Source organism: Phoca vitulina, unplaced genomic scaffold (assembly GCF_004348235.1).
Source record: "Phoca vitulina isolate PV1807 unplaced genomic scaffold, GSC_HSeal_1.0 scaffold6, whole genome shotgun sequence".
NCBI classification, from domain to species: domain Eukaryota; kingdom Metazoa; phylum Chordata; class Mammalia; order Carnivora; family Phocidae; genus Phoca; species Phoca vitulina.
Window position 1 is genome coordinate 36,841,260 of NW_022589709.1, and position 21,061 is coordinate 36,862,320.

Consider the following 21,061-nt stretch of genomic DNA (forward strand, 5'->3'; position numbering starts at 1 on the left):
AAAGAAAGAAAGAAAGAAAGAAAGAAAGAAAGAAAGAAAGAAAGAAAGAAAGAAGAAAGAATCTCTGTCTTAAAAAGGGGAGGAGTGGGAGTAACTGCGAAACCCTGAAAATTCTCCTATTCATATTAGGAGGTTCCCCCCCCCTTCCTTGTTTGCCCTTTGAAAAGGAGTCCTGTCACTCAGAAAGGAGCTGTTTCTTCAACCTCCTCCCCATCCACCCACAAGCCGGCCCCCCTCAGCCTCCCAGCCTGGCCCCGGCCCACCCCGCGGCCCTCCCCGCACACACAGTTTCTTCCCAAGTGCTTTTCAAGCGAGAGCTGGAGATGAGAGGTGCGGCTTCTCCACCGCAGAGCCAGACAAGTACTTCTCTTCGCGGCAGAGCGCGGCCCGGCACAGCCAGCCCGAGGCGCCCAGGGCTTTTCTGTCAAGAAGCCACCAGGCACCCCGGGCTGGCCGCCCCTCCCCGCGGCGGGCCCGCGGCGCGGCGCTCGAGCCGTCACGTGCCCGCGCCCCGCGCCCCGCGCCCCACGGCGCCCTTTGTTAGCCCCGCGGTGCCACGCGCGGCCGCGGCGGCTGGGCGGTGCCGCCCGCCCGAGGCTCCGAGCTGACCGCGGGGCCGGCCCGGCTCGGCCTCGGCTCGCGCGGACAGCCCCGAAGCACCTTGGGCGGACGCGCCCGAGCGCTTGGCAAATCGAGATTCTCAGCACTTTGGGGGAAACGGATCCGGGCCACCCCCTATGTTTCAAACCAAAGGCACAAAGGGGGGTGAGAGGCCCAAGGAGGGCGCGCCTCGGCACAGGGGAGTAACCACTGGGCTGACTTCCCTCCTCCTTTCCATTCCGCCTCACCAGTTTCTCATCTTTTTTTCCCTTATCCTCTGCCACGCTCAGAGGCTCGGTGGGTGGGAGTGTGTGTGTGTGTGTGTAAATGTGTGTGTGTGCGTGTGTGCAGTTAGGTGGAAATTTCATAAGAATATGTTCTACACTTATAAACTTGCCAGGATGGGGGAGTATGCGCTCTCAAGTAAATGCACTGGTGGGAGAGTTTAAGCGACTTATTTGGGAGGAAATAGGGGGTCAGATTTGGTCTAAGTGGAACATCTGCAAAACATTCAAGCAGCTTATTCAACAAAGAATCTAGCCATTTATTGTAGAAATAATAAAAAGCCACTAATGATTATGGTTCCCACCCCTTCCCCCAAAAGGCCAAATCCTAATGAAATAATTCAAAGGTAGGCCTCATTTCCTAATAGTGGAATTAAACAACAACAAAAAAGAGCCCAACTAAACTTTCCAGCTCTGCTTTCTTAAGGGCCTGGGAACCTTGCTGAGAAATTAGGTAAATAAAAGGCGGGCTGGAATTTCTGTTGAGCTCAGGCTGCAGTGCCCCGACTTGCACATAGTTCTGCTTTGATACACAATTAAATTACAGTAAATTCCTCTTTAAATAATAAAATTTGGAAGACTCTTCAGGATTCGAAGATGTCTGGGGTTAAGTAGCTTTTAAACCGTCAGTTTTCAAATGGTTTGTGCAATGAATAGCTACCTTTAAATCCTAAAACCATTATAAATATGCTATACATCTGGGTGCCAGTTTATCTCTCCATATTTCTTTTTAAAATGAGGGAAGCATTCATAAAAAGCTACTTGGCACACTTTATTTTAGGAAAGCAGATGTTAATTTTTTCACGTATCATTTTATGACCAAGTACATGTGTAACGTTGGAAAGCATCCAGAACGCCTCTATTATTTGCTAAATGACTGTTAGTTGAGGCATATTATTCTCAGCCTAACCATGGTATAGGTTATATCAATAAAGTAAACATCTGTGATTTTTTTTTTTTTTTTTAAACCAGGGGAAGGGCGTATAAAGAGTTACTATAAACGATGGGGGAAAAAAGAGTTTGGGTAGGAAGAGCACACCTGCGTTGTAGCAAATAGGATATTTATATTGTTCGGAGCAAAACAAAGTCCCTGAGTCGGGCACTCGGGGATATTTACATGGCGGGAGATAAAGTTGAAAGCCTTTCCTGGCGTGCCAAATGGGATTCTCCCTGTGGCCTTCTGCGCCGCAAGATAACAGGTACTAAGCGCTCCTGGCGGCGTCGGGCCTTTGCCCGCCGCACCCCCTCCCCCGCAAGCCAGCCCCAGGCCCAGCCCGGGTTGAGCCAGGCGCTCAGGCTCTAGGAATTCCCAGGCACGGCGGAAATTTCAGCGGGGTTCCCAGCCTAGAAATATGCTCGGGAAGCGTCCTCATTTGCCCTGCGTCGCTCGAGGACGCCGGCGCCCAGGATAAGCCAGTGGCGTGATAATTAATGGAATACAATATTTATGGTCCGATGTATTGACTCTGAGGCAAGCGCGCCGTGTAGACAGTCCGTGGGGGTCTGACAAACAGGAGGTGAGTGAACAAACGTAATGACCAGAGTATTTATGTCTATCCGGTTTACTCACTTAAACCTGAGGTATGTAACATCATGATAAATATTAATATCCACCTAGACAGCCCCACCGTCCTCCTAAGCTCTCCCTTCCTGAGCGCTGCCCTTTACAAAAAGGCCAGAGAGGAGGTTTTTAACATAAAATGCTGCAAATATGAAAAATAGGTCACCAATAAAATTGGTCTCAGCATGGAGCGTAATTGCAACAAAGTGCCGCCGAGTAAAATCGAGGAGTGAGCTGGCTGAGGCAGCACAGTCGCGAGCCATCTGGTGTGTATTAAAAGTGGTGCTGTAAATATTGCTGAGAGCTAATGCATTATCGGCTTCTATAAGTGCACAGGGCCTGTAAGCTTTCCATATGTTAGAATATGTAGATGGGGTGAGAGCAGAGAAAGGTGTCCTATCAATTATGGGCTTCTAAAGCATTGTTTTGCCCACTCTTTGTGGGATTTCGGTCAAAAAGTGGAGAATATTCATTCTCAATTTCTCCTTCCCAACCCCTCCCTTTCCCTCTTCTCTCAGCTCGCTCTTTCTCTTTTTCTCTAGCTCTTTCTCCCAGCTCCCTCCTTCCATCCCCTCCTCCCTCCCTCCCTTCTCTCCAAGGGGATAGGACAGGCTTTGCTGACGTCACTTCACATCAGTAAAAGAGAGTAACTGTTTCAGAGAGAGGGAGAAAAAATTCATCTGTTTTTCATCAGTGCTAAAGTTTTGTCTTTTTAATAGAAATGAGCTGCCCAGCCTGAGTACTCCTTCTGTTTTGAAGCTTTTTTGGGGGGGGGTCAAAGAGATGGGGAGGTGTTCTTCATCCTGGGAGCTGAATCATCCTATAAGTGGTTCTAATGCCAGAATCAGTTCAAATAGATGAAACTAATTAAAATAAGATGTAAAGATGATGTCTTCTAGAGACTTCACATCCACACCTACTAGGCAACTTTTGCCAAGGAGGGTGGAGGGCTTCTGGCTCCATGACACTTCTGCTTTGAGTCCTGGAACTTCTTCCCTACTCTCGGGTTCCTCTCTTCATAATTCCACCCCCTGCATACAGAAACCGCCACACACAGCACAGCTAATAATTTTCCTGCTGTCACATTACTTTTCTAGGGAAATCAGAGTCCTCCTTTTCCTGACGATACCCCACATTTAAGAGTTTACTATAATTACCCCCTCCTCTCCTCTGAGGTCCCCCCACCTCTGTCCGTCAACTACAAGTTTTTACGCAAATCCAGTGCTAGGAAATTGCCTCACATTGTCCCACAGAGATCATTCTCTGTCTTCCAAATTTGTCCTCACCTCTTTCATTCTCCCTGTTCCGTGTCATCCTCCCCTTCCCCTTCTTTCCTGCCCACCTCGCCCTCTGGTGCACACACAGTACAAACCACCAGCACTTCCAGTGTGCATAAACCTGCTGGTCATGACAACCCAAGTTCAATCAGCAAATAAATAAAACTCTTACTTTTTTTTTTTTTGGCTGCCGGCTGCATTCCCCCTCTGGCCGTTGCCTCCTTTAATTATAGGAGCTATATTTCTTCCCTGGGAGACATTCGAGGGGATTTTTAGTTGGAAACTCGTTTCTGCTGAGTTATTTTGGAGCCAGGACCAGTGAGTGAGTGGCCCGTACCCACAGGCTTTGAGTGAAGTGCAGATTGAGACATATCGAGTTCCCTCTAAAAGGATCATTTCATGTGGGAGGTTGGACACAAAGTTTGCACTCGTGACTGGCATTCCAGTGAGAGACATGCATATTTTAAAACAACAAAGCAAGGAAGAAAGAAGGCTTAGGGGAGGGGGGGAAAACTTGGAAAGAAGTTACTAAGTGACAAACATCTGTCAACATGGGATAATTTGTACACTCCGATGTAAAACTATCTGCCTCATTTGATGGCGTTCAAGGCGGAGGATCTAGGAGAGCAGTAGATAAGTATTTATCCCTATGAGATATAGTTAACTAAGACACTTTTCCCAAAATAGGTGTAAGGTGATTAAAGCTGCACGAATGAGTATAATCTTAAATTATAGTATGTTTCTTAGAATAGTGGAGGCCTCTAAAATTGCTCATTTCTGATAGTTCATAAAAAAATTAGACCCTATTTCATTTTGAGAGATGTACTGTACTTCAAACAACGGACTGATAAAGTAATAAGCAGAACATTTATTATAGAAAATCAAATGAATTTTGTCATAACAAAAACAAAACCAAGCAGAAGAAAGAAGAGAAACAAAAATCTCAGACAACCCCTGGTTGCTATGTTCTAGAAATCTTTAAAAGTACCAGCTTTACATGTGTATGTGAGCCAAACATATAAACATCCACCTCTCTGCATGTCAACAAGGAGAAATGGCAAAATATTTTCAGAGAATTTTCTCTCTTATTTAAGCTTGGAGTTTCAACAAACATATTACACTTTAAGAGAGAAAAGCAAAAAAAAAAAAAAAAAGCAAAACAAAACACTTCCTTCTTTAGGAGGGAAGTTTTTAAAAGCAGAGTGAAAGATCAGGCAAGATCCTGAAACGTCTCTTTATATACCCTGACTCTCCATCCACCACATGGAAGTTCAGGCTCCAGCTTCCACCGAGAAATCTTTTTCTCCTCCAGATCTGAAGACAAAAGGAGAGGAGGCCTGGTGGCGAGCGGGATATCTCTGTTAGTTGTCAGCGCAGGTCCATGGGTTAGGAATGCTAATGAGCCGCTTGGCCAGCTCAAGACTTGGTTCTCTCGCACACCCTGACGCTCACACACACTCGGGCTCCTGCATGCCGACTGACAAGCACACAGACAGAGCCTCGTGCTCCATCCTGTCTCTCTCCTTTTTCCTCTGAGCCCAGAGATCGATCGCTGACCCCACTGTTGGGCCAACGCTTTATTTATCTGGCTGCGCAATGATATTATCAGCCTTAAACGTTATATACAGCAAATGTCCTCCTAAATCAACACAATAGGATAGCTTGCAGAGACCAGCCTGGTCTGTCTTAAAGAAATCCCTGGCTATCTCTCTCGTTCTCCCTCTCTCCTTCCTTACAGACACCCCTTCTCCTTTCCACCTTTACAACTACTGATATTTTATACAATGGACTTGGGGATTTGATCCCTTGCTTTCAGCTTGGTTGGAGGAGGCCTTAGCAGACTAGGAGATGGATAGACACCATTATCCACCCATCACTGTGATCTCCATCAGGGGTTCCCTTGTCAGCCGGATCCAACTGCCTAGACCCACTCTATTCACATGACCCGGATTTCTCAAAATTGGGGTAGAAGAGAAGGCGAGGGGTGGAGAATCGAGTGTGCAACCTTGCACCGTGTTAATTGTTTTCTTTCCTCTCAATTACATTCATAAACCTATTTTCTGCATTGCATGTTATTTCTTTGTGCTTCAAAATTGAAACCACGTGCAGCCTTCTTCCCTCCGCACACACAATAAATGCGCTGCCCCCTCCCCCAACCCATCACACAACTATTTACATCTTGGTTACTCACTCTGCGCTCCGGCCCAGCCTGGGAGAAGAAATTGGCCCCATGGGATTAGGTGAGGCTTTGTAAAAGCATCTCTCAAATCCGTATCTCGGGCCCCCATCTGGGAGAGAGGCTCCTGGACTCCCCTCCCGGGCCTCCTCCCACCCCCTCCTCACACAGGTGGTTGCGGCTTCCTCTGGGAGAGCTAGCAGGGAGGACATCCAGGGAGAAAGGCAGCTTTGCAGTGTCCCGCCAGGCCCACCCGCTGCCCGCCCCTCACCCTGGCCCTGTCGGGCCGCCCGCGGGGGGTCAGCGATGGCCCCGAGAGCGCCTCTGCTGCCCCCTGGTCCATGCGCCCTGGGCACAGCAGAAAGCCCCGCAGGGACCGGCTGCTCCCTGGGGAGCGTTCTAGACCCAGGTCCTCCCAGGCAAAGAAGTCCCACCAAAAATAAATAAATAAACTCCAAAGCGGGGAGGGGGAGCTGGAAAATGGATTCGCTGACAAGGAGAGATAATAAATGAGAGGCGCTTTCAGATAGATATCTCAGACGTGAAATTGCGCCCAGCTGGTTGTGTAAGCAAACAAATAGTTTCATGTTAGGAACTCTCAACTTGTGGCTTGATGAATAGAACACGACAGAGGTAAATGGGTCTTTAACTCATTTAGGAATACAACTCTTTGGCTTTCCAAGTAAAAGGCCCAGTGACGCCACGGATCCTGAGCAGGCCCTCTAACAAGAGTTTTATTAGTTTCCACTTGCGTCTCCCTGCCTACCCTCCCCAGTCTCCTTCATGGTTTTCCATTTGCAGAGACATTCAGGTGATTTGTTCTGGAGAATCGAGTAGCTTACCGGAGGTGATTCTGGCACTGGAGGAGATATAAGGATTGCCTACGAGCGGAGGAGGAGGATTTTTTAAAAATAAACTTTTTGCACTCTCTAAGCAGAGGAGCTCAGGTGGGCTTGGATCGAAGAGGCTCCATAGCCCTAGTGCCCCTGACCTCAAAGCTTGGCGATGGGACCTCGGGGAACCCACCCAGACCCTTTGCGGCAGCCAGAGACCGCGAGGCTGAACCAACGTAAGGGGCAGAGTCCCGGAAGCCCAGGGTTGTTCTGGCGGCCCGAAGGCACGCCCATCCCCAGCCCTGGGGCTTCCCCCCAGGCCTGGTCGCGGTTTGGGGTGTGCCTGTGGGGGCAGAGGCCACATTTTAACTCCCTTAGGCCACTCTTTGTCCCCTGGCTGCGGATGAGGCGCAGCCTCGTGCCCTAGAAATTCCCAGAGGAGAGCACGTCCTAAGATGGCTTTTTTGATGTTTTCAGAAAAGCTTGTGGCTAAAGTAGTTTAAACTGACTTCAAAGCCCCTAAAGTTCTCAGTCGCCCAGCAAGTGTTTGGGTTAGAAAGGGGAGCGTTGGCTTTCATATGTCACAGGTAATTTTGAGAGGGAAGTCACCTTGTGTGGGCCGCTCTCCAACAGTTATGATGTATTTCCTCCAGCCTTGGAGACCCTGTCAGTTCTATCCCGCCCAGTTAGCCCAATCCTATTCTCCCAACTACTTAGGGTTGCTACGCCTCCGCAGGCCAAGGCGGGGCTGCGCTCCCCAAGGTGACCATCCAGCCTACACCTGCCTTCGGCCTCACACCCAAGTTCCACGGCTCCCCCTGGCGCTTGGCTCAAAAGCCGGCTCATTGCTCAGGGGCCTCTGGGCGGCCACCCAGGCAGGCGAGACTCCCACCCGCTCCATGTCGCCTTCTGTCCAGTGGCTTCCAGGGTCCGAGGGTGTGCAGGGCACTGAACAGGGGCAGCCCGGCCACTGGGGCTGCCCTTCTGCACAGCAAGGAGGCCGTGCGATGGCTCGGGGGCCCTTAGCTCTTGGGCCGCGGACACCGGGCAGTCCAACTGGGGAGCCTTGAGAATGCTCAGGGAGCACAGAGGGCGCTTCCTGGCTGTTGGAAGGCTTAACCCGTGGCTTAAATAGTGCAGTCTCGGCTCCTCAACCTTCCGTTAGCATGAGCAGATTTGTGGGTCCCACCTCGCGCTCTGAGAATGAAAAGCCACGGAACTGTCTCGCGCCCGAGGGAGCACCCACAGAGCCGCTGAGTCTCTGGGGAGGCTCTGTCTCTCTGCTTGAGACACATAGAGACCTCTGAAGATGAGTGTAATGCTACCAAGGAGACAGCACAGGAGAAACCCACTGCCTGCCACCCCCAGCCAGGTCCGCTGAGCATGGGAGCAAGACCACCTTTTCCTTCTCTGTTCCGCTCAGCACCTCTGCCTCCTGGTTCCCTCACGGAGCCTGCAAGGGAGTCCGTGAAGCCATATAGAGGAAGGCCTGCTCTTCTTCCCACGCTGGGCTGCTCAGCTCTGGGCTTAGGCCCAGGCTTAGAAAGGTCGCAGGATTCCTCAGGCCCTGGGCAATGCTCCCAGCCCAGTCCCGCAAGAGACAAGTTACCACTGTCACCTCTGGACCCAGGAGCAAGTGCCTCAGACATCCCAGGCCTTGGCTTCCGGAAGGGTCCCCACACTGGGCACCTTGTGCTTGGGTCTCCATATTGAAATTAATTGAAAAATACGTTTCCGACCTACAAAAATGTTTATCTGTTTTCATCAGAGGGATCACACTGTAATGAATATATTTACATCTCATTTCAAGAAAGGCAGCAAAGATCGGTGAGCGCTTGGAGCCAGCTCGTCTCCCCTCCCCCTCTGCGCTGGGCTGCAGCCTACCCCACCCCAAGCCCCACATTCCCTGATCCGGCAGCCCTAGAGGGCTCTCCGAGACTTTCTGGGAGGCGGTCGGGAGTTAAATATGATCTCTTTCCTTGCCCATCTGGCCTTGGGTGCTCACTCTGCAGGGAAGTCAACCTGGGCCCAAAGACATTGCCCCTGGGTATAGTGCAAAGGATGAGGCCCAGGGCGGGATGGGACCCATGCGAGGGCAGGAAGGCACCACACACCGTACCCGCCCTGCCTCCCTAAGGCTCAGGCCGGGTGGCAGGTGGACCTGTGGGGGTTTCTCCACAGAGAGTATGGCATTTCCCAACCCCCACTGCCCTGCACCTAGAATATTAAAACCTCAGGTGACTTGGAGCTTGTTAATACATTTTTAAAGGAGTGGGGAACCTGGAGATTTCTAGACAGCAAATGAAAGCAGAACTTTGTCAATGACTTCTGAAAATGAAGCTCTTGCCTCATCCAAGGCCTGTTTGGGGATGAGGGGTGGAGGAGGAAGTAAGAGGTGTTATTTCAAAAGATCTGGCTTTATTAATACGTTTGGAAAAAAGCTCCCTTGGTAGTATGTGTTCTCACAGTGCCGACTAGAACCCTATAAACCATTCATGCTCCAAAAGCTGCAAGAGAACAGCCCCCCACGCACACCCAAAGAGAGGCCTCAGCGGCAGGTTTCTGCCCTGGAAGGGCCACTAGAGCCCAAACGGTGCTTCTGGAAAGAACCTGCTCTAGCCTAGCTCACCAACTCCCAAGTTCCAGGTCCACGCCCCTAAGTGTGGGGTGGTGGTGGGGCTTGCCCTTCACCCAGCTGAGCTTGAGAGCCCTCCAGGGAACCCCTGTCACAGGGTCAGGAGTGAAGGGTAAACCCTAGCCAGCTCTGCAGCGGACCATAAGGGGGAGTAAAGGTAGGTTTGGCAGTGTTGAGGCCCTAACCCTTTCCCAGAGTTGGGGAGAGGGCCATCGTCCAGTTAGAGGCACAAGAGGCTTCTGAGCAGCCCTCCCCTGCCCTCGACCCCCACATCAGCTCTCCATGCCTCTCTGCAGCCTCTCCAGCCAGGCAAGTTCCCACCTGCAGTCACTGAAGTAGGTGGTCCCCAGACTCGACCCCCACTTACAACCAAGCCCACCCCAGCCTCCTGCTTAAGTCCATGCAGGGCACCAACCATCCACAAGGTCATAAGAGCTGCTGGGAGCAACCAAGGTGTGCTGCCCTCTCCCTGCCCACCCCAGCCCACACAGAGCCTGACCCTCTGCATTTACAAAACCAAGGCAGCGGCTTGGTTTTGGGAATTAAGTCTAGACAACCTAGTAATGGACCTTAAAATTTCCACCCTCACCTCCCCATTCTAATAATAATTGGAGTGGAAATTAATTGGAGGGTTCTCTTGCACTTATGACATCTGTCAAGTAACCAGACACATGGGTTTTGCTAAATTCTTTTATTTTTTGTTTAAATTTTCACTTCAATTTTAATTCTTGAAGAACAGCCTCGACAACATATATCGCACTCATTATAAGAAGCAAAGGGTTATATCAAAAATTATTAGTATAGAATCACAGGAAATCTGGTTTGGAACCAGAAAAAAATACAAAACAGATATAGATACATAGACACAGGACAATTTTTTTATAATTATTTGGAAAATGTTATTTTCCCCTAATTCTTGTTTCCTTTTTTTATGTGCATACGATGTTTAAATTTTACAAAAAAATGAAAATAAAGACTAGTATTTTACAAAATGAATAACAATGTTTGGGGTGTGTGTGTGTGTGTGTGTGTGTGTGTGTTTCTACATAGAATTCAGTCCACTTCCATGTGTGTTGTTTTCTGTACAGAATATATCCACATCCGTCCACAATAAATCCTGGAAGGTCCATTAATCTCCTTCTGTTTTATTAAAATTCTCATGGTCCTCTCTTCCAATTTTTTTTTTTTTTTCCTTTTCTCACCAGACACAAGGTCCTTTTTCTTTCCTTTCCAACATGTTCACAGATCTGATCCTAAAGAGAGTCTCTTTTTCTCCTGGTTTGCAGCTCGGGTTGCATTTCTGCAGGGTGGGCTGCTCCTGTCGGCCCGGCCCACCTCCCCCCTGCCCGGCTGCACCCCGCAACAGTCGCCTGATGTCCCCGCAGCTTTGGAGTCCATGGCCCCCGCCGATCCTCTGAGTCTCTAGGGGGGCGGGGGCAGGTAGGAAGCGCCCAAGGTCTAGGAGCACTGGATGGACATGTAAGGCCAGTTGAAGCTGCTCCCAGACAGTAACATATCCCGGATGAGAGTTTCGATGGGGGTTTTACCTACCAAACGGACGAAGAAGAGCTGCTCGATGACCGAGGAGGACACGGTACGCAGGGAGGGCAGTCGCAGTAGGAGTTTGCCGAAGCGGCTGGGCTGGTTAGGGTACTGGCTCCTCACATACTCCTCCAGTGCGCACTGGGACTTCTCCTGCAGGCTCTCGATGTGGGCGGCATCCGACAGGCCGCACGCATCTGCCCGTGCGGCCACAGGAAGGACAGAAAAGGGGAGGGGACACACAGGTTAGTGAACAGCAAAGGCACGAACAAGCCATGAGAAATGTGCTTAAGTTGCTAAGAGGGGGAAAACGAAATAGAAGGGAAAAGGGAAAAAAAAATCCTCCTCTCCATTCCTCCCTAATCCTTCTTCACCATTCCCTCCCCTCAGCCCCCAACACAAATAAAAATAAATCACACCCCCACCAAGCCTAGGGGAGCTGGAGACGGAAGCACACACATGCAGAGGCAGCAACCTCTCTAGTCCCTTTGTTTTTCCTCTTTCACCTTTGGATTAAATAATGTACGATGCTGGAGCCATGTTTGCTGTGCGAAGCAACCTGTCCTCCGCCTGCAGGGGAGCATCTTTCCGCTGTGCTCATTAAAGGGAGGACTTTTGCCCCTGATTTCGGGGTGTTCAGAAGCCCTGAAGAAATACGTAGCCTGGGGGCAGTTCTTGCAGGCTTCTTGGAATCCTCCCTCTCAAACCCAAATGACCCCAGCCAAAATCCTCAAGGAGAACCTAGACTGTCTGGTGAACAAACAAACACCTGGGAGGGGTAAGGAATCATGGGCTGGCAGTGTGTGGACTCAGATCGAGCCCAAGCTTCAGCAATACAGGATTTGAGACCCACGATCTATGCAAGCAAGAACTCTGCAGCAAATCCTCGGTGAGGGTGTATACTTCTAATCTGTGCTTTAGATCAAGTAATTGAAAATTGGTCACATTTCTGTAAGCTGTATAATAATCAGAAGGAATATGGCTCAGTTACTCCAGGCTGAGGAAAGGAGACATCTTCAACAATCAGACACAAAGCTGGGCTGGAGACAGCTGCTGTTGCTGCTTCCAAACTGGGAGTTGGGGAGTTGAAGGTGGGGGGTGGATATGGGGAGCTAGGCTTCCTGTTGCAGGACCAAGGGGAAAAAGGCACTTACACACAATGACAGCATCTTAAAACCTGTGTGTTTATCTCGTATCAACCAAGGCTCCTCGCGGTCTCCTAAAAATATTTCAAGACAGCAGTTTATACTCTATCAACTAACTAAAAGCAAAGAAATGGAAAAGAAGGTGGAATCCAGAGGAATGAAGTGCAACCTTCCTCTCTTAGTTCAAACGCCCATGTTATTTCTTTATTATATATTAATAATAAATATTTAAAAAACAGGAAGATCACAGAGGAGCCCTTAGCCAGTCAGGAGGTTGACTAGAGATCAAAGGCAGAGTTTGCTAATATATAGATCTGGGAAGAAATTCGTACATGGCAATGCCCCCAGAAGGACGTTATATAATTGTGAATGGGTAAGTGTGACCCTAAGAAGTCACACCAAACGATTCAAAGTGAAACCCGTGTCTGCTGAGTTTCTGAGCTTTATGTCTTTATATTTCAAGAACTGGGATTTACAAAGCATTCTGACACCTTCATCTACAAGGCAATGGCCTTGAGCAAAAATACAAATAAAACTAGTGCTAATTCAAGAACTTCTAAGGCAGGTCTCCTTTGACCCTGGATCCAGAATGGGTTCCTCTCAGATGTCTAATTACTCCTGCCAGCCACTCGGGTGCATCCACACTGTCCTGACCTGGGAAGCCAGCGAGAGGCTAGCAGGGCGAGGGCAGGAGTACTCTGGAGCTTCACTGCTTAGAGAGGGGGGCTCTGAGGTCTGCCCTTGGCCTTGCTTGCTAACCTGGCCCTGCTGAGTGGCCACCATGCAGACTCATATTTACATATATCTTGCTTTACATGCATTATCTGCCCATTATGCCACAGGATCCCTTTCAGCGTCAGACAATGCAGTATGAAAAGGACCCACGGATACCCCAGCAGATTTTTTTAAAGACCCATATGGCATCCCCTCAGGTCCGTAAAATATTTATCTGATATTTACATTTAGGGCCCCCAGAGTGCAAGGACACTACCCTTCTCCCAGCTAGGCCACTCCAAGGGAGAGAAGCCCGGGAAGGGCTTGCTTGGGCCCTGTGCTGGCTGCTTGGATTTCTTCCCTCCTTTGAAGGCAGAATGCCTGTAGCGGGGCTTGGCTGCCAGGTGCCAGGCGGCCAGCTCCGTGGCCTCCCTCCAGCAGGAGTCCCACTTCAGGCCCGGATTCCCACTCTAGATATTCCTCCCCACTCTGGATATTCCTGCCACGGAGTCTCCCAACTGTGGACAGATAGTATGAGCTCTCAGATCGATTAGGTGGCTGTGGAAGCCAGGCGAGGTGAGCAGGGGGTGTAACGCAGTACGTATTTACATTCCATGGGGTAGAGCCGAGGCCAGACAAGGAGGTAGAATATACAGAGTCCACGCCTCACTTTTTATGTGGTAGTGTCAATGTGGGAACCCTCAATATTTCTTCCATAGTATATGGAAAAGAAATTATGTAAATAAATAACCATTACTGCTCAGGCCCTCCCGGCTTAGCCTTTGTAGTGCAGAGAATGTATTTCATGGTGTGCATTCAAAAGAGTTTAGTGTTCAGGAAATATAGATGTAATCAGCTGCCATAACTAGAAATCAAAGTTATTATTGTGCTGAAAATGGATTTATTGTATTTATGTTAACTAGATGGCTCCTTTCAGAGGAGGTCCCATTTATTTGAGGGAATATTTAGGTGTATGAATTAATGAATTTTTTAAAAAAAGTAAGTTCAGGTCATGACCTAGTCCTTGGATGCTGTCCAGAATATTAAGGATTAAGCATACCATCCGGAGGCCAAATGTGAAAACCACCACAGGGAACCCCCGTGCCAGCTTCAAATACTTAGCCGGAGCAAACCTCGTTGGACAATATGTCTAAAACTGTCTTTTCCATCATTCAAAGTTTGCTTAAAAGTTGGATGACTTTGAGAAGGCTTCCCATGAATTCCCTTCTGGCTAGCAATCAAAACACGTTTAGTCAAAAGTGGAAATGTGTTGTAGGGAGGAGGGGGGTGAATTTACTACTGACAGCTCCATTTCCATGTTCAGATATTCTGTTTGCAATTTTCCAACAAAATAATGTTAGTGTTCACTTCTCAGCCTCCCCTGCACCTTGAAGACGTGGTTCTGAAACTTCTTTGGGAAAACTTTTTAAAAAGGAACAATTTTCACGGGGATGTTTTAGGATGGAAAGTTGAAAGAAAAGCATGAATAATTCCACAATCTTCCCCACGGCCAGCACAGTCCTCGCCTCTCTCTGGGAAAGGGCAGGAGATCAGAAAAGTCAAGGGAGTTCAAAGAACCTTAGTAGGGGACAAGGAAAAGGGAGCAAAGACCTTTCCTGAGAAGACCTCTGTCCAGCTCCAAGTCACATTTCTGCTTCAAGACACCTCACTGGATGAGATTTTAAAACCCCAGCTTCCCCGACACTGGCTTGCTTCCTGATTAATTTGGCTAAAGAGCCGGGGAGTAGAGAGCCAGCCAGGCCCCAGGCCTGCCAGAGCTAAAGCAGCCCCGTCGCTGCTTCCCAGGCTCTTTGTCACTTTTGAAAAACACGTTTCCATCAAGAAGACTTATTAAGATAAAATGCATTCAAACACTGAGGAGGCTATTCAATAAATCTTCCATTTGTTTTAAGGTTTGCACTTTATCCTCTTGCAAAGAATAACTCCCTCTCCCACTAGCAGACCTGCATTTGCACTGAAAGTAAAAGGGGGGCAGTCCAAGTCCACGGCTCTGGCCACCCTGCATACAAATGAGATGTTCTTGTCTAAATAAATTATCTGCTGCTCAGATCGATATTAATACTACATTTGCTACATTACAATATTGTGCAAATTTAAGAGGCATTTTAATACAATGTAAATACGATTCTTCACGCATGAAAGCCAGGAAATATTGATAGATTATACCATTGCTTACTGTTCAACAAGGCCTTGGGAAAGGGGTTTTGCCATCTCTGCTCAGGAACGGTTTTAATTTGGCCTTTGGAGGTCCTGGCTCTAGGATAGATTTATTAGGATGGTTTATTTGTTCTCTGAATGGAGGAATTAAAAACAATAGTGCCAATAATGGGAGTAAAACTGCAGCTAACCCTACTCACAGTGGGCAGGGCCCCGGACCCAATCTGAGCAGCTCTGTTCCCCACCAGCCTCCTTTCTGGCTTTGTTTATATTTCCCCCCATTACCTGCTGTCCCGGGTGTTTATATGTTTCCCTCTTGCAGGTTACAATAATAAAAAGCGGGCAGTGTTCTCAGAGGCTCTGACTAGAGCCTTCAAAGGCAACGTTAATGCACTTTCCTGGAAGTTAATTTGAACCATCTATCATAAGAGAAATTGTTAACATGCATGTTACCACCACCTACATTTAATTTGATATTTTTAAGGCACTCTGTTAAATTTCCAGTGTTCGTGGTTCTGCATGGCTGTGAGATTTATCTCCGGGGCGGGAATCCTCCCATACTTGCGGGTTCTACAGTATTCCTTTTGTTTTTTATCTTTCTTGTTTAGATTGAATCCGTTTTTTACGACCCTCAATAACCTCAGCAACTGCAAACATGAATGGTTTCCGATAAGGGAAAATCAGGCAGCAATAAAGCGGGATTATTTATGATTTATTTGCGCGTATTCTTCTCTTTCCACCTCTGCGTGTGTCTCTCTGTGTCGGGAAACTCATCCAGGGAGCGTGCCACACAGAGGAGAAAGCCACATTCCCACGTTCTCTTCCTTCCCTCTCCTCCCCCAGAAACACTAAACGCTGGCGCACACACACGCACACACATACACACCGCACACACGCGCGCAGCCAGACAGTTCCAACGCCCCCCCCCCCCTTGCACACACACACACACACACACACACACACACACACACACACACACACCCAGGACGCGCGCCCGCCGCCGCCGCGGCCCCGCGTGGGGGTCCAGGCCCCCGGGCCGGGCCGCCTACCGCCCGCCTCGCAGCCGCCTCAGCTCCCGTACCGCCGCGCTCCCAAGATGGCAGCGGCGCCGCGGGCCGCGTCCGGGCGCTGGGGCCGCAAGTCCCCGCCAGGCCCAAGGTCGGGCTCGGGCCGGCCAGGCCGGCGCGGCGACGCGGCGTAGGAGGCCGCGCCGGGCGGAGCGCGGCCTGCTGTCGTCCCCGGCGCGGCCTGCCCTCCCGGCGACCACAGCCTCACCTGACGTGAACAGCACGATGGCTTTGAGGCAGCTGTACTCGGCTGAGTCGACGTGCAGCGCCTTGAGCTTCTCCACCTGCTCCTGGAAGATGCGGATGTGGTCCATGAAGGCCACGACGCGGTCGGCGGACATGGGCGAGGCGTGCAGGCCCGCGGCGGCCAGCAGCGGCGCCACGTGCAGCGGCATGGAGCACTGGGCCGCGTTGAGCACGAACAGCTCGCTCCAGGTGAGGCGCAGCAGGGACACTTGGTCGGTGATCTGCAGATCCGGGAAGAAGGGGATGTTTCGGGCCCACTCGACGGCGCTGAAGAGCAGGCGCGCGGCCAGCTCGCAGATGTTCTCGATGCCCATGATGTTGTTGGGCTGCATGCATTGGCTGCCGTAGCGCGACGTGGGGTAGGGTTCCGCGCGCAGCAGCAGCGAGATGTAGCCGGACAGGTAGCAGTGGCCGTTGAGGGGGTCCCCGTTGGTGAGTGCGTACTGGCCTGGATTGGGTTGGGTTGGAGGCATTCTTCCTCGCTGAACCGCTGACAAAAAGAAAGAGAGAAAAGAGGCAATGTGCATCCAGGGGGCTTGCGAACATCGGCGCGCCGCAGCGCACCCGACACAATGCGGAGGCTCTTCCCACAGCCACACGCGCCCGGCGCATCTTCTCTCGCGCTCGCTCTCACTCACAGCCCACACCGGGAGGAAATCTGGGGTGAGAGCCTCCAGCTCCGCGGCTCAGTATGCCCAGACATCGCCTGAGCCCCTGGCCACCCTAGCCCTGCCAGAACTAGGCCTGATCTCAGGGCCCCCAGCCCCGCATGGCCAAGAAAGTGCCACCCAACCCCCTCCACCACCAAGGTGTGATACACAGGTTAATGAAATCCCACTCACCCCTCCAGAATGAAACAAAGCAGAGTAAAACAAAACAAACAAAAAAGAACAGGCGAAACCAGAGGAAGGTTGTGGTTCTAGGCAAATGCCTAGCCGCCTCTTCATTTGCAAGCAAGCAGTGTTTTGCTCAAAATGTTTCCATATTCTCTCAAAATGCTATAGAATTATCCTTAAAATAGATACAAGTTACATAACCACTTACAACTTTTGAATAGAAAACAAGTATCCTGCACCCTTCCCCTAACCCCTCCTCCCCTTCGCCCCACACAAAGTTCACTGTTAAAAGCAACAGAAAATTGAAAAATTTCAAGAAAAAGTTGAACTTACAGTAGCCAAACATTATTGAAAAAAGTGGGAAATATAATTAATATCTGTCCTGTGAGGTGCCACTGCAACCTGCAGCCAGCTTTTGCCCAGTGAATGCACGAGCTTGCAACTGCAAAAACACTGGATTCATTAACCATCTGAATGCAAAACGTAAGCATGCTTTGAGTTCTTAAAGCTGACCAAAGTTTTTTTTTTTTTTTTTTAATGTGTATGTTTTACTTCAACAGTGCCAGCGTTTTAAATTGCCATGTAAACAAAGACAACTTTAGGAAAAGTTAGGGCTACTGAACTCTCCCCCCAACAAATTAATATAGATATGTCCATGTACACATAGCTGTCTTATTTCAGGTTGTGCACTATTTTCTTAAGTTTGCTTTGATTCTAATTTTAATGCAAACCCCAATGCAATTTAAGCTCTTGAAACATAACAGCTAGAATACTTTTTTCTAATTATAGTTTTGAACTTGGCAGTTATTTTTCAATTAAATGAGAGCACAATTCAGTTTTTTTTTTTTTTCAGATGCCTACAAAATCTCCCTGGAGCTAGAAATGAAGTCGTCATATTTGCCTGCTCCTTGAGATCTGAAGGAATTCAATTTCTTTTCTTGTGGCATATAAAATATAATTTTAAAGTCAATTACAAGAAGGAGTAATCTGCATTCTGCAAAATTGACTGGTTCGCTAATTTGACTATAAGACATCTTTAATGATTGTCAGGAGATAAACTTTAACTGTAAACGGCTAAATATATTTATAAGAAAAGTGCTGCATCTCTTGCCACATGAACATGAAGCATATCTAAATACAACATCAAAAGTTGTGTTAAAAGAAACCAAACCCATACAACACAGGGATTAAATGAAGTGGAAGCTCATGCCAGCTGCAGTCTATGCATTATAGCCAAATCAGAAGGATCGGTAAATGCCGTTGTAAATTGTAATTTGTATGCAGTATTTAAGCAGAGGGTGGAGTTTGATGAAGAAATAAAACGAGTATCATGCTTTTAAAAAAATGACACAACTATGAAAGGACGGTTCAGTCACAAACTTTCCTTTCAAAGTAGAGGGGTGAAAACAAGGCCACAGCTCTGGAGGAGGCGGCCCCAGCTCGGTGAAGAGGAGAGGGAACCAGTGAAGAGGCCAGAAGCCCCCCTTCCCCCCTAATTAGACCTACAAGTGCAATAAATCTCACTCCTCTTTTTCCAAGCTAAGCTTCCAAAAGGGCGATGCAGCAATGAATCTATGGTTCAGGATACTCCAGTCCCCAGCCCTCCCCAATTTTAAATAAAGGGTATGAAGAGGTGGAGGGGAAAGTGGAATGAAAAACACAGAAGAGTTTTCTGGGGGAAATCAGCACCCCTCCCCAAGTTCATGCCAGCACAGCCCCCAAGCATCCTCACGCACACGCGAGAAAGAGACACACACCGAGCACATCCAAGACAGAGGAAGTGAGGGATTTTAAGCCACAGCTCACGATCCCAGGGACACAATCCTGAGCAGGCAGCAGGAGGGGTGGAGGAGCCAGGGAGAGGAGCGCAGGCCGGGAGGGGGAGGCAGCGGCAGCGAGCTTGGTTGGGGAGGGGGGGTGACGCCGGGGGAGGAAGGCAGCGGGGACAGGGGAAGCTGGGACAGGGCCGGGACCGCAGGAGCTCCAGCCCCATACAGCAGCCACCCCCGCGAGAGAAAGAAAGAGGGCCGGGGAGGCGGGCGAAGCTCAGGGAAAGAAGCAGAGAAGAAATATTCACCTTCCCGCCTCATGCCCACTTTGAGGCACTTCTTGAGGCGGCAGTATTGGCACTGGTTGCGGTGGTGCTGGTCGATGGGACAGTTCCTGTTGGCACGGCATGTGTAAGTTAAGTTCCTGCGGACGCTCCTCTTGAAGAAACTTTTGCAGCCCTCGCAGGTGAATTGGCCGTAGTGCTTGCCGCTCGACTTGTCCCCGCACACCACGCACTCGATGTGCTGCTGGCTCTGGCCCGAGCCGGGCGGGCCCTGGCCCTTGTCCCCTGCCGTGCCGGGGGTGGCGGGCGCTCCGGGCTGGCCCGGGGTCTGCGGCGTGTGCGGCGCGCCCGAGCCCGCCTGCTGCTGCTGCTCGCCGCCGCCGCCGCCGCCGCCGCGGGCCGCTTGCGCTGCGGGGTTGGGGCCGCCGGGGTTGCCCCCGGCCACGTCGTCCTGCGGATCTCGCCAGCTGCTAACTACCATTGCCATATCTTTGGGCCCGGGGAGCGCTGGGGGGAGCCGAGCTGCTCGCCGAGGGCCGCGGGGCGCGCGGGCGCGCTGGGAGGGGAAGGGGAAGGGGAAGGGGGGAGGGGGAGGGGGCGGGGGGCCCGCCGGGCGCCCCGGGGTCGCGGGAGCCGAGCCCGAGCCGGGCACCGGCCGCTGCCTCCGCCGCCGCCGCCGCCGCCGCCGCCGCTACTGCCTCGGCCGCCCCGCTGCTGCTGCGCGCCCGCCCGCCCTGCTGGCGTTTTGTTGTGGTTCCTGCTGTTTTCTTTCTCTCTTTTTGCAGCCCCCCCAGGCTCTCTGGCTCCCCCCCCAACACCCCTGCTCCCCTCGCCCGCTCCCCCCGCGCTCCGATCCTGGGGGGGCCACGCTCTCCTTCCCCCCCTCCCCACCCCCCCCCACCGAGCAAGCTCCCTTCTCTCGCTTTTTTCTTCTTCCCCAAGTTGCAAAATCAGAAATGGCACAGGCGGCAGCCGGGAGCGGCGCGGGGCGCAGCGCCGGGGGCGGCGGGCATGGGCCACGGCGCGCGCACACAGTCGCCCTCCGCCTCGCCCGCACCCCCGCGCACACACACACTCTCACACACACTCGCTCACCCGCGCCGGGCGCCCGCCCGCCCGCCGGCCGCTCCGGCTACACGCTGCGCGCCGGCTGAGCCGACATAGAGGAAGCCGGCGAGGGCGGCGGCGGCGGCGGCGGCGGCGGAGGCGGAGGAGGCGGAGGAGGAGGAGGAGGAGGTCGCGGCTGCAGGCGCCGCTGGAGTCGCCGCCTCAGCTGCAGCGGCGAGCGCCGCTGGAGGAGCCGGGGCCCGGGCGGGAGTCCGAGCTGGAGTCGGGGCCGCAGCCGGAGCGCGAGCCCGGGTCGGGGCCGCCCGCGCCGCCGCCGCTGTCCCGGCGGGAGCCCTCGCTGGGCTCGGGATTGAGGGGAGCGCGGTGAGCCGAGCAGGGCGCGGGGCGAGGCTGCCGGCGGTGATCAGGGCGCGTTGGTGTCGGGGGGGCCAGGTCCAGGGCTGGACGCAGCCAGCCATTCAGGAAGGCAGCGCTGGAGAGAGGGAGGCAGCCGGCGAGGAGGATCACACACTTTGCTCTTTTTGTTGTGCCGGTGGCGCCGGGCTCTCGCTGCCTTCTTCTTTCGGGAGGTGACGGAGAGGGAGAAAAATACGAGATAATTCACGCCGGCGACGAATTCACAGAGAAATCGAAAAAATAAAAATCAGAAGAAAAAGAATTGCAATTAAAAAAAAAGCGAGAGACATCCAAAGTAGGTCGAATAAATAATCCTCTTCTTTTCCTCTTTCTTGCTCCTTCTTCTGCTTCTTCTGCTATAACACACAGAGCTAGTTAAAAAAACCCTGGAGATCGCCCAAAAATGTTCTTTTTTTAGTATTTTAAATAAGTGCTCTTCAGCCGGGAACC

General features: G+C 51.1%; 1 protein-coding gene across 1 annotated transcript; it reads right to left on the minus strand.

Annotated features, from left to right (window-relative positions):
• Nucleotides 1-10,042: 10,042 nt before the first annotated feature.
• Nucleotides 10,043-19,702, minus strand: NR2F1 (nuclear receptor subfamily 2 group F member 1). Its single transcript, XM_032404008.1, has 3 exons — nucleotides 19,172-19,702; nucleotides 16,221-16,748; nucleotides 10,043-11,105 (listed from the first exon to the last, which is right to left on the minus strand). Exons 1-3 carry the CDS (start codon nucleotides 19,632-19,634, stop codon nucleotides 10,825-10,827), a joined length of 1,272 nt encoding a protein of 423 aa, XP_032259899.1. The 5' UTR covers nucleotides 19,635-19,702; the 3' UTR covers nucleotides 10,043-10,824.
• Between the last annotated feature and the right edge of the window lie 1,359 nt (nucleotides 19,703-21,061).

Coding starts and splice junctions, on each gene's coding strand:
- NR2F1 (XM_032404008.1), bottom strand. CDS start 19,634: ATGGCAATGGTAGTTAGCAGCTGGCGAGATCCGCAGGACGACGTGGCC. Junction 16,749..19,171: donor AGTGGGCATGAGGCGGGAAG/GTGAATATTTCT, acceptor TCTTTTTGTCAG/CGGTTCAGCGAGGAAGAATG. Junction 11,106..16,220: donor CATCGTGCTGTTCACGTCAG/GTGAGGCTGTGG, acceptor CCGCACGGGCAG/ATGCGTGCGGCCTGTCGGAT.